Here is a 13,845-nt window from a genome sequence, read left to right on the forward strand (position 1 = left end):
ACAAAAGGTTATTGGAAGTTATTGAAGTTAAGAATTCACTCATTGTTATCCAAAACACCTATTTAAAAAGAGTTATGCTTTTAATTCAGTGGGAGGTCCATTATGAAATAAAGAGTAAAACTATGCATTTGCATGAAGGAGGTGTTCTGTTCAGTGGCAGGTTAACTTTCGTTTCGCCCCATGTGTCCAAAGTGACTGACGGCAAACACAGCCGCTAATAAAAGAACCTTCACCAATCTGAGAAGAACATCAATAGGTGACTGTGATGGAGCTTTGACTTCTGAAAATCAAAATGTGTGGGATGAGGAAAAAGAGGCAAAAGTGCTCTGCAGTCTTTCACAAAGTGGGACACCTGCACCCACAAAGGCTGTGTTGACAGCCATAGATCACTGATTTGAAAAGGTTATTATTTTAAAGCAAACAAACCCTTCTCTTGAGTTTGTGATCACTTGTTTGGTTGTTATTATACTACAGACTCATTTGCCTTACAGTTAATTAAATAATTAAGGTGAGGACAAACTGAGATTTTATGTTTAATAGCAAAATCCCAAGAAATTTAGTTCTGGATCAGCAGCACCGGTACAGCAGAGCTGAAGCAAATGAAAACGTCTGAACCAACAGGCAGTATGGACCACTCTGCTACACTTCAGCTATGCATCGAGTGGGAAGACACTCCACTTTCCAACAATGTATCAGCTGGCACATATTCCAGATGCAGTCCGACAGGAATGATTATCTGTACGCCCACCTTGGTTGTGTGGTTGTTAAAAACAAAATATGAATGTACTCCTGTGCAACTACTCAGTTTAAACTGAATTTGTTACAGGCCAGACTGCATCATCCAGCTGCTTGTATACGTTCTTCTGTCATATTAACTCGTCATTTAATCATTTCTATGGTTCTGACAGCTCACACTGTTTCAGTCTGACTTTCAGTTCTGCTGAGAATATCTAAAGAAAATCCTCCCTGTTGCTCCTCACTTCTGTGTGGAAACTTAAAACACTGAGATGTGCATGAGGTTAATACTCTCAATGTTGCTATTGTAATGTTGTAACAGAAACTGCTTCTGTCATTTTTGTTTTGGATACAATATTTTATAATAGCCATAAGTCTTTTAATAAGCTTACTTTCCACATCTTTAATGTTTCGCTTGAATTCGGAGAGAGTATCTGAGGATTTGAAAAGTTTCAGTATTTAAAGCAAAATGTAACCCCTTTGATCATTTAATTAATGATCTTTATATCTGCATAATAAAATCAAAGAATTAATGGAGTTGCTTTTCTCTGCATCATAATCTCATGCATTTATCCCTGCCTTTCTTCCACTCTGGTAGCTACAGAGGCTGTCTTTAAGTAAACCTTTTGAAAAGCAATGTGGGTCAAAAGAGTCTTGTGCTCCTGGGGAGCCACAGCCTTTTACCATCACTACTAAGAAGGATGTTGTAAGAAAAGCTTTTTGTGGCTGGCATGAGAGAGGAGGGTATTCTTGGCATAACAAAGTCTCTGCATACCTGAAGACTGATTTATTATGCAGTATATTTGAATAATTGAAGGGGCTAAGCACCCTGGAGCGAATTTTCAAACCCACAATTTCAGTTGCTTTTCTTGTTACCTTCCTGCTGATCCAGTTGAAGATCTACTCTGCAGAGGGCTTGGAATTGTTAGTTCCTATGGCGTCAGTGAAGCAGGATTCACTACTTTGATTTGAATGTCTTTATATAGTCCAATGAATCTAAATTTCTGAACATGTTATTTATTTATTTTTTTTGCAATAAATGACGCCAAAGGATGGTATAAGAGATGTTAAAGTTAGGAGAATGAATTTCACTGTCTCAGCATCCATAATATAAAGCTGGAAGATTTGAAAGTGAGGATATTTGTTCACTTTTCTCAGGCCAAAGTCCTTTTCAAAGGATTAAAACATTTTTCTTACTGTGTTAAAAACCCCCCCAAAAAACAGGAGTTTGGCAGATCTCCCATAGAAATTGCAATTTCTATGGCAGCATAAAAAAGTGTTGGTGGACTGAGAAGACATGAAAGTATTTTGTTTCTTCTTTTGTTTTGTTTATCTTTCATTTTATTTGAAATTTGAGAATTAAAATGTCTTCAATTTAGACAGTATTTTTATCCATCCCTGAAGCAACTGCATGATGATTATAGGAACAAAACAATTAATAGGATTAAGCGTGATGAATCAATTATTGGAATAATCATCAACTAATTGATTAATCTTTAAGTGGGGTACACAGACTATAAAATATGGTATTTACTGAAATATCAACACACTCACAGCAGTAATTAAGCTGCTATATGCATAAAATGCATATAGCATTTAAGAAGAAAAGGAAAACTTGTTTGTCTGTAAACATGTTTTACCTGGAACTCCCCATGTTTCAGGTGGAACCCTGGAGTTTTCCAGGGTTCTAATTCTGCTAAAGATCTCTTGGGCACGTTTACTATGCATGTTTATTTTATAGTAAACATGTATAGTAAACGTGCCCTAATAGAAAGATAGCCCTTCTCTGTGTTAAGTCAAGCAGAAAAGGCAGAGCTTTTCATATGTGGATGTTAGAAGTATTTTTTTATCTCTTTGAAGTAGTTTTATGTTGATGCATTAAGTTTTTTAATCTTAATGGAACCAATGAATAATGTACTATTATTGATTTTCTTTCTTAAAGACAAAATTTAAAAGCAAACAAACAACAAAGCAGAACTGATGAGCTCAGAATGTATATTCATGGTACTTTGCTGGTCTTTCAACTTTTGCCATATTTCCAAAAAATATTGGGTATTTATGCTAAATAAAGGTTTGTGTGTGCAAGCCCTGAGAATACAATATGCACATTTTTTAGCATTTATAAACACAAAATCATAGCTGCCACCCTTGTGCCCTGGAGCACTTTTATAATTGGAGCATTCTTCTAGCTCATTTGAAATGATAGAACGGAAAGCGCTCATCCTAGCTAACTTGACATGCTGGAGTGTGCACATAAAGAGGCTCAGAACAATTGTTCCTGCCCTTTTAGACTTTGTGCCCTTTTAAAATGGCAAATCAAAATGAATTTTTTCTGTTACTTTTACAATGTCTGTACCTTACAATTTGACAGAAAATGTGACAGAATTGTTATTTTTCTTTGTTAAAAAAGACATTAAGGTGTATTATTCACCACTGAGCTTTTTCTGGACTTATCTGTGTTAGAATTATACACAACATAAAAGACAAAGGTGTAGTTAAATGTAACATCATCTAAAACATACTTCTGCTTTAAGTGTTTTGCTTTTTTTAAGGCAGCCAAAAGAAATGACTGAAAGTATTTTTATATGTGTACATATAAAAGCACATGTTCAAGATCAATGTGTGACTGTAATGGTCCAAATATTTAAAGTTTGTGACATCACTTTGAAATGTGTGTACAATTTCTAACCTTCAAATAATGTTTTTTGCTTACCTCATCTATAGGATTCTGTTGAGTTGAATACAAAAAGTTAGTCTCAGCCACCATCTTTATAATTATTTTAGTTTACGTAGAACAAATAGAGACAACAAAGAACTCCAGAACGTATTTCATAACCATCTCACCTACAGGTCTTGTTGCTGCAATCCAGTTCAGATTGTGCACCATCTGCCACCATGCTTAACAAATTGTACAACGTGTTTGTGCCGATATACTGTGGTTGATTTGTCCAATCACGCTGCTATATGTATATGTTCTTTGGTATCATGTCGAAAGAATTTTTTTTCAGAAGTTATTTAATTCATTTAGATACAATGGAGCAAGCCTTTCAGAAGTCTGGGAGAACTGGGAGAACGGGGTAGTTTGGGCTAGGACAGTGGCTTTCCACACTGTCTGATTGGTTATATCATATGTAACTCAATTATTTGTGTTGTAAATTATTAAATTGGAATTTCTGGAACAACTGATATTGACATTTCTGAGATTATTTGGGTTAAGGCTCTTTTACAGTGAATTTTATATATGGTTGGTTGGTTGCACATGCTGAGCCTGACCTGAGTTCTCTGACCCACCCTCAACTAATTGATCTTTTTTCTTATCATCTCTGACCTCTTCCTCATGCTGTTCTTCCTGTCTTCCATCCCATTGTCTGCTTTTTTCTTTTTCTTAATCTCTGTCCTCCTTCATCTTTGTCGTAGTCTCATACAACCCCTGAGGTGAAAAACGTCAGATCAAATTAGAAATTTTATATAGTGACATAAATGCACATCAGGTACACAAGTGTACCTGGGGTGGAACAAAGTTCCACTGAGCACACACACCTAAAACATGTTATGCCTACATTTTTTTTCAATGATTACCTCTGAACCTTCCTGTTTTCTCTCTGAAACTGATACACTCTGAAGTTGATGCTTAAGCATAATAAATATCTTGACATATGTATAAGCAAGATCTAATTGAGAGAGACTATTTTTAACAGCAAATAACCGGTAAATCTAGTAAGACCTCAGACACCCACTGCTGGAGAGATTGTCTGCAGACTTTGAATGTTGTCCACTTGTGGCTAGTCTTTCTGTCTGTGGAATAATAAGCTTCTAAGGGTTTTGAAATTGCTTTATAACCCTTTCCCAATTCATGGACAATTGCTTCTCTAAGACATTGTGTTAAGGGCACCAGTTTCCTCCATACCAACCAACCAGCCAGCCTATTAACTATCAAAAAAATCTGCCTTATTTTTCAGAAGTAACTACTCTGATTGATAATTCAGATGTATTTGAATACAAATGCTGATAAGCTACTTTCCATATTACTTTCCTATGAAAGCAACCACAATTTGTTCAGTTTTACCAGTGACTGAAGCTATTTTTAAGTTTGTTAAAATACAGTTTTGTAATATTGCTTCACAAGACGATGGCTATATTTTATTCTAGTGAACTACAATGTGCAGATTTGACATTGTGTTTTCTGAAATTTTTATGGTTTTAAATATATGCAACAGCATGTAAAATGTTGTTGTAATAGTGCTTTATTAGTACTATGCATTGCCTTTTTTGGCAGAATAGTTTTGAGTAATGGCTGTAATGTAGTCCATGTTAAGAGGAAGCTGAAAAAAACCTAGTGTAGCTGCTAATTGCAGCTACACTAGGTACTCGGAGCGTTCTCTCTGATTAATCATCCAATGTTCCATTGGCTTTGTAAATTAAAGTTCGATTTGAATCAGCCAGTGGCTGTAACCTCAATAAACATTACATCTAGTTATCACATCAGGGATGTGCCTCAGATAATTTAGAGCACATGGTGTGCTGAAAACCACTGAACACATCCAGGATCTCTTTTCAGTGTCTGTCATCTTTCTCCACACAAACATGAAAGGAGGAAATTAAGAATCATTCTATTAGTCATTTATGAAAGGCCAGATATTTAAAGGGATGAGTGGAGTGAGGGTGCTGCCATTGTACACATTCTATTTGTGTAATTCTTTTTTTAAATAAAAATACAGATCAGAAAAAGTGCACAGAATGAGTGAAAATATACAAGTACTTTATTCTGGCTCAATAGATGAGGACACTTTATGGGAATTATGGTTATTGTTAAAAAATAGTTGAGAGAAAATGGTTTTGGAGAAAAGATTAAATTAAAAAGCACCAAAGAAGCTCAGAATGTGAAATGCTTATTTGACTGGTGGTGCAGTGTTTCAAGGATACTGCAAGGATTTTAGATGACCACCTAATGTTTCAGCCAAGTCATCTGGAAAGGGAAGTACACTGATCCAGGGGACAAGACATGATGTATAAAGCTGTCCCTTGTGATCAGTTTTTTGACAGCAGATATTGTATGATGGATGTTTTACAGGCAGGGTCATGCATGGGGTGTTGAGCAGCATGCTGTAGAGAAAAATGTGTCACAACCCTCTTCACATCAGTGCTATAAAACTTTATGTAGAAAGTTTTAGTTTGAGTGCAACAAACTGTAACAATTGAAAAACTATTTTTATCATTTTGAAGAGGAAATAAAAAGGAAAAATGGTTTCTGAACAGAGGTGCATCATATACATTTTATTGATATAAAAATCTGCTGTGCACCTTCTTCACCTTTCTAGAATACATATTAATGCTCTAAAACAACTTTGGATTTTGAACATGTTCTCTCACTGCATACTGCATGGAGAGGTAGAAAGATCTGGTGAGGTGAAAACTTCTGCAACACTTTAAATAGTAGGAAGCTGTTTTATAAGATGGCCAGAGTTTCAACTTGTAGTCTGGATCATCAAAATATCAAAATCCATTCTAATAACACGCAAATAGAATGACCCTTCAGCATTCAAGGCAACAGTTCTTATTGACTGCTTGAACCAGAGTCCAAATAGGTTGTTTGCTTAATGACTTCAAATTCAAAGGACGATTCACGTTACACATCTAATAGTAGTTGGTTATATATACAGACCCAGTCAAAACATTAGAATATCATTGAAAAGCCTGCTTATTTTAAGAACATTATCACTAACACATCATGTACATTTATTACTCATAGATGGATGTTTGAATGCATTTATTTCTGTTAATTAGTGAAAAGTGTGCTTAAAACCTGCTTAGAGGTCCCTAGAAAGTCTGTGCAAGAATAAGAGGGTATAAACATTGGATGGATGTTAGGATGCAAAGCTAAATTTGTGTTTATGTCATCAAGTTAAGGCTTTATGAATGGATCCAATAGTTTATCTGCAACAGTTTGGGTCAAGACAGACCTGAACTGGAATATATTGAGTGGAATATTTTCCACTCAATATTTAAAAGTGATTTTTGAGATATTGAGTGGAAAAATACAGTTTTGGTGAATAATTTCATGTTGGAAATTATTCACCAATTTCCAACATGAAATTGTTGGAAATTTCCAATTGTTGGAAATTGGTGAATATTTCCAACAATTGGAATCTGGTCATTTTTCTGCCAAAAATGACCAGAAGGTTTCTGACAATAGCACTAGGAGGTATAATTAACTTGACAATCATGAGTAAATGGTTTTTTACTGAGTTGCAAACCTTTTTGGGACTGAGAATCATAACCTTGGATTTGCTTGAGTTCAAAAGTAAAATCTTGTCATCTAAGATTTTGTGTCTGGAGAATGTCATCAGTCTAGTTGTGAAAACTGATCTCTTCCAGAAAAGAATGTAAAGGTAGATTTAAACTGTATCCAGAGTGGAATCGTGTTAAACACTATAACAGGTCCTGTGGAGGTCATGTGATAAATGTTAACGAGGTGAAATCTGGAAGATAAATGTGATTTAAAGCACTGGAAATCAGTATTATTCATCCCGACTAACTGTTCCAATCTCTGTAATAGGATCATGTGGTTGATGATGTCAAGTGCAGTATAGAGGTTCAGAAGGACTAGTATTGAATAGAGTCCATTAACTGATGCGATGAGAAGGTAGTCTGTTACTGTGATTTAAAGAGTTTCAATGATGTGATGTTGACCAAATATTGACGGAAATCTTCATACGTATGCATTGATCTGGCTGAGCTCAGTTCATCCTGTTCTGTTCTCACAAAGTAAAATAAACTCTGCACAAATTTGACTGTCATGTGATGCATTTCCCATGCACGAAGGAAATTCAAACACCACAACTAAGTGGCTGACTCATACTGTGAAGTATAAAATAAAGTGTGAGAAGAAAAAAATAAACATCTACAAACTCCAAGAAGCTCTGTCTACCATCTTTAACAGAACATTGTGTTTTCTTTGAAGGTCATCAAGCATGAAGGTCTGTCCAAGGCTGTGTCTGAGTGCACACTGTTCGATCTGCTGAAGTACAATGACATTAACGATGATGAGCACCTTACAAAGGAGGAATTTTACACAGCCTTTGGTGAGTTTGAATTTTTCTTGCAAACACAACAACGAATCCTTGAGAAGCAAAAAAAAAAACAGAAAATAGAATTCAATTTATAGCTGCAATGAGACTTTTTATCTCCACAAGAAGACAGATCACATATGACAGACAAATATTTTGTTCTCTGTGCCTTCCTCAGTACTGCTTAATGATTCTTGATGTGTTCTATTAAAGATGTTAAAACCAATTTGATCCTGGGGTTGAAACATTGTGCTAGAAGTGTCCAAATCATTTTCATCTGTTCGGTCTGATTTATTTGCAGTCATCAGCATGCAATAGAAACAAGAAGAGCCATGACATATTGAAATTTCACTCAATTAAATTTTCATGTCACTCATGCTTGTCATCCTAATATTGTGCTTTGTTTCTGTTTTGAATTATTAGCTCTAATTAGTAGTTTTAACTTCATGGAGAAGGCACTAAGGTTTGACAAAACACATCTTAAAAATTGTGCTACCAATAGTTTCTTGGCCACTTATGTATTTGGTAAAAATATGTTTTATAACTTGCCAACGTTTGCTCTGTGGGATGAACTGTTGCCAAATGAGTGTTGCTGGTCTGTTGATGGAGATGAAATAAGGAGTTCAAAGTGGAATATGTTCCAAAAAAAAAAAAAAAAAAAAAACAGGTCACAAAACCCGAAACAGTTCAAACCAAATCCTCCATCATTACACAACATAATGATGACAAGTGCTCTGCAAAATCTGAATCACACAAACACATGTGCACTAGTTTCCTCCTTTTGTTACCTCCCCTTGCTCTTGTTGATGTTTCCTCCTCGCCTGACATTTGCAGTCAACTCAATATCCTTTGACAGAATATCCTCTGACATTTGGCTGGCTTGACACATTTAGCAGTGGAAGAGAATTTATAATCAACCTTTATCCCATCAGCCCTTTGTATATGAATCATTTCTTGGAGAAAAAAAAAAAAAAAAAAAAAAAAACAAGTCATAAGAAGAAATGGCATTGTGGGAGTCTTGTCTATGCCACTTCAGTTGTTTGTGGGTGAATGTGTGTGTGGGTGAAAAGCCCTTCTGGCAAGTCTTGAAAATAAAGGAACCCCAGCCAATCCAGGAGGAGCTGAGCTTCCTTGAAGAGTTGAGTTGTTCCATCTACTTCGTTTTCAAGTTCCCATCTGAACTCCTCACAAGGAAATGGGCTATTTAATTAGAAAATCATCAAGCCCTCTGGGGCAGTTTCTTTAAGCCTGCTCTATTCACCTCTATCAGTTGTTTTTTTTTCTTACTTTCCACTTTGAGTTGTTGCTAATATGAATAAATAATTGCCTGAACCAATCCATTACAGCTGTTTTCTCAGAATTACTTTTTCAGTAATTGTTCAAATTAACATTTGCAGACTCAGATGGTCAATGTGCTCATTGTGACTCAGTCAACAACTCAACTCATCTTGGGATTTTTTTATGTATTCAGCTAGAATGCTTTATGGCCATTTCATAACCTTTCACTCTATTTTAGATTAAAACCGGCATGAAAATATTTTGAGGGTTTTATAGCTCTGAGCTGTTGTTGTCTTTATTTTATTAATTCTTCAAACCACTAAGCAGGAGTAAGCAGTAGTCATGAAAGTTGGATGTTTTCATGTTTCTATTCATGAAACCTCATTAGTCATGAAGGAGACTGCAGAAAGGTCTCTCTGTGACCTCTGGGGACCCCGAAAGGCTATAGCCTACTTTAGTGATAAGTTTGTAAAATTAACAATTTGGTGTATGAAAGAAAATGCAGCTGAGGAAACTCGAATACCTAAATGCAATGCTACTTGACATAATGTTGGTGGGTGTTTGCTAGCTAAACAACCATTCCAGTAGCACCATCCATTTTTCTTGTCACTGCACCCCAAGAGGATATATAAGAAAGTCTGCAAAACGACGTCCAGTTTCCCCTGGGCGATGCGTTGGTGGAGTCTGTAGTCCTCTTCACAGTTGTCCCGGGTTCAATTCTTGACCTCAGTACTTTTGCATGTCTCCACCACTTTCTTTCCCCCTTCCAGTCATAAAAATGGGAAAAGGCCACTATAGCACCATCCAAAACCCAATTATAAAAAAATAACAAATATCATACAAAGATATATTTATATTTTATCTTCAGTGTTTTTAGAGGGTCTCTCAAGTATTCACAGATTCTACCTTCTGAGCAATACTGGAAGTCTCATCAGCCACTTAATTATTGGTCAAGTTATTTGATCAAAAGCTGCCATAAACAAATACCTATTGTCTAGTTTAGATCTGGTACTGGGAACACAGAGCAAGCATGTCTCTGAAGACACGAGTACGTGCTGCCTACTTGACAAATAAATCAGAAATGCATTTAGCATTGTTATAGTTTGACTAACAGGGAGCCAGTGCAGTAAACTCTGTGTTATCTCTGGCAGCTGCATTTTGGAGCTGCATTTGCCTGATTGAGTTTTTTTAGAGAAGCTGATTGAGTTGCATCACTTTAGCTTCACCGCAAATCTGCAGCTTTTAAACAAGTTTTTCTGATATCTCAAATATCTGACACATTTACATAAAAAAAATAAAAATGAATCTCTTCCAGAAAGTATCTGGAATCTGCTTACAGCTTCCGAACCAATGCTTGTTACAGGTAATTAATCCAAGGATTGAACAGTGCAGAAGCACATAAACATGGAAATTAAACTTATCTAAGATTTCTGTAACATGCAGAGCTGCACACAGTAGCCCTCTGAGACTTGTAATCATCTAACAACACCTATAATATTCACGGCAGGAAATAAAAGCTAATTGAAAAAGCTGTACGTTTTTATTATGTTATCAGGCTGATTTAAGAAACACCAGTCAATCAGATTTACCGAGCATGGCTAATCTATTTTATTACTACTGCCGCTCTTTGGTACACAGGTATAAAATGGCTGTATAATGTGACATGTGGTTAGAGCAGCAGCTTTTCTTTTTTAAACATAAGTGGGCTGGTGCCCAGCTGCTGATATAACGCAGTAATTGGAATGTGTATTTTTAGTCATAGTATTGAGGATGTGTTTTTGATTACATGTACTGTAAATTGCAGATTTTTCTTCCACCCTTCGAGACCATCATTACGGTGTCCAAGGCAGAAAGACTTGGCCTGTGGTACAATTGTTTGGTTTATTGCTGACATAATCTCCAAGAGGCAGCCGTAAAATTCTATGCAAATTCCTTAAATGCTGCCATAAACTGTGCCACATCATAAAGTAAATCAGTTGATTCAGTGTATCTGGAATTATGGGTGCCATCTGGAACAAAATAGCAGTAAAAGCAGAAATGACCAACCATGAAAAAGGCACCTGTCTTTTTGCTCTGCCAAAAGTTCCCCCACTGCACACCTCTGGAACATTCAAAGCATGGCAATGTAGTTTATCAGGACATGAGATAAGGATTAAACATCCATGAATTATTCATTCCTCCCATTGCAAAGGCTGGAAGTTGTTTGAGAATCAGTTTGTTTCAGCTAGCCATAACATAATGAGTTATGCGAGGGGATGTCTTAATTAGATGACTACAGATATATATATGTATATATATATATATATATATATATATATATATATATATATATATATATATATATATATATATATATATATATATATATATATATATATATATATATAAATTGCCACATTACTGATAGGGAGCACTGTATCATCACAGAATAATTTGTTGAATTTTGGCTCAATGCATTATGGGTGAACAGGTCATGTGTTGCAGGGCATCATCGTCCTAACAAATGTCAGTCAGAGATCAAGCATATTATTCAATAAAAACTCAATGTGTATGCATGTATATGTATATAATATGGCTTTCTTTTGTTCTATTTGCAAATGTCAGAATAAAGAGAGAGAGCATTCACTTCAAATTCAGAAGTTTATGTATATACAGTTAATAGTTTTAGGGTGTGTACACACCAGGAAAGTCCTTTGGTCCACACCAAAAGCAAATGTTTTTTTGTTGTTGTTGTTGTTCATTTGTTGTGGTTTGCTTTTACACTATCCTCTTTTGCATGCAGACTAAACAATCATTGCTCCCATTGGACAGAAATTATGGGACTGAAGCCTGTAAAAATCAAACTAGAAGTTCTGCTTGCTGGAAGTTGTGCACTCTTGTGCTGTTATTACAGCTGCAACAGCATTTTTAATGTTGAGCAGATCATACAATGCAGGTTATGTGATGAGATATTTTTAATTTTGGAATGGCACTAACAAAAGCTGCTGCAAGCTGAATGAGACAAGATTCTCTACCTGTTCTGACCCACAACATGCTGGCAGCAGCACTGATAAGCATAACATTTCTAATCGGGTTTGATTTCATTACAATCAATTGTAGGGTTAGTAACAATGAATGACTAATTTTCATCATAATCTCTGTCAATAGTGGCTCATGAAGTCCAAAAAGATGTGTATTTCTTTAGCTGATACGGATAGAGGCCGATTTGTATTTGGACCAGAAGCAAACCGTACCAGATTTAATTTGGAGTGGACCGAGACCATCTCAAAAAGTGTGTCTCAGTCCAGCTGTTTGATGTACACCAGGGTTTGCAAGAGAGTAGAGAGTATTCATACCTGCATAAGTTTTCTTCCAAATGTAACAGATGTTATGTCTGCAGAAATTAAGGTCTTTGGCCCTCTGGGGTACAATTGACTATAAAAGGGGAATGACAGTAATGACAATTTGTTATCAGCTTCAGTTAGCATCTCTAAAAGGTCTTTTGCCTTTGGTCTTTGGGCAATTCGCACATTTTGCAACAATACATCATTCATCTCAAGAACAGTGAATCTGTTTCTTTCCTAAAATAATTTTGCTTATTAGCTAATCCGGACCAATCGAAAATGGGGAAGTTTTAATATGATTTAATGCAACAAAAAAAAAAAAAAAAAACTTTTTACACAATGTATTTAAAAATTATATATGTTCAATAGTATCCTATCAAGCATATCTCAAGTATGTTGTTGCTGTTCATATTGGCCCATATGGCCCTGTGGTTTTATTTCAGCAGATGAAACATAATTTATGCAGAAGTTAGATGGTTATGCTTTTATTTAGATGTAATCTGCACCCGTCATGCATTATTGCTGCATCCAATATCCATATGAGTTCTAAGACATACCTATGTCTAGAAATAAATCCTTTCAGTCCACACTCCTCTTAGTAATGGAACAGCATTAGTTTAAATGGCTCAAAGGGAAACTTTTCACAAGTGCTCTTAAACAGATTTTTTGTGTGCTTACTTGTGTTCCTCTCTGTAGTGTTCTCTGCCATCAGCACTTTGCCAAAACGAGTTATTTGTAGTTGAAGTCGTTCATGCTCAGACAGAGGTCTCTCATCATTAGCCAACAAAAACAGAATGGCACAAAACAGGAAATGGTCACATGCATGCCTCCAGCAAATATCCCAGTATGAAAACAGGAGAGTAACTTGTCTGAAGTGGTTAAGTAAATGTAATTTCACCTGCTTACAACAGATGCTAACAGAATGTATTTTAAAGCCACTAAACTTGGTCAAGTTTAATAGTGTTTAGGAAGGTTTTAAAAACAGCTGAACTGCCTTTCATCTATTAGTACTTCTCAAACTGACTTTTTATTTTTATTTTTGCTAAACCTGCATTCATCTAACATAAATGGTCTAAAGTCATATGTAAATTCCACCAAATATAATAATTAACAATATAGTGATTGACAATAATTCAATGGTATTATTCATTCAATCATACCATTCATAGGTTAATTTGTCTTGCTTACTGCCCTGGAATCCTGTTTAGTTGCCAATATTCTCTGTAAAGCAGCAATACAGTGATAAGGTTCTTGAAAGTGTGGTAAAAGTAGTTTCCACAGGTGAGGATTGGGGTTCTGTGGTGTTGGTTCCATTGTGTTTCTGATCTCCACAGTCAACAGTGATCTGCCAGGAGAAAGCAGATCTCCTGGCAGAAAGACATCAGCAGACACGATTCTGCTGATTCATGTCAGCAGAATCATGTCCTTCTGCTGATTTATGC

At 35.8% G+C, this 13,845-nt stretch overlaps 1 protein-coding gene across 4 annotated transcripts in view; it reads left to right on the forward strand.

Moving 5' to 3' along the window:
* fstl5 (follistatin-like 5) overlaps positions 1-13,845 on the forward strand; it is a 175,550-nt gene that overhangs the window by 90,577 nt on the left and 71,128 nt on the right. For all 4 annotated transcript variants that reach the window (XM_044126833.1, XM_044126834.1, XM_044126835.1 and 1 more), the window contains one exon: positions 7,697-7,817. In XM_044126833.1, the coding sequence (XP_043982768.1) occupies positions 7,697-7,817 (121 nt within the window). The remainder of the gene's footprint in view (positions 1-7,696; positions 7,818-13,845) is intronic.

This window comes from Gambusia affinis, linkage group LG09 (assembly GCF_019740435.1).
Source record: "Gambusia affinis linkage group LG09, SWU_Gaff_1.0, whole genome shotgun sequence".
Lineage (NCBI taxonomy): Eukaryota > Metazoa > Chordata > Actinopteri > Cyprinodontiformes > Poeciliidae > Gambusia > Gambusia affinis.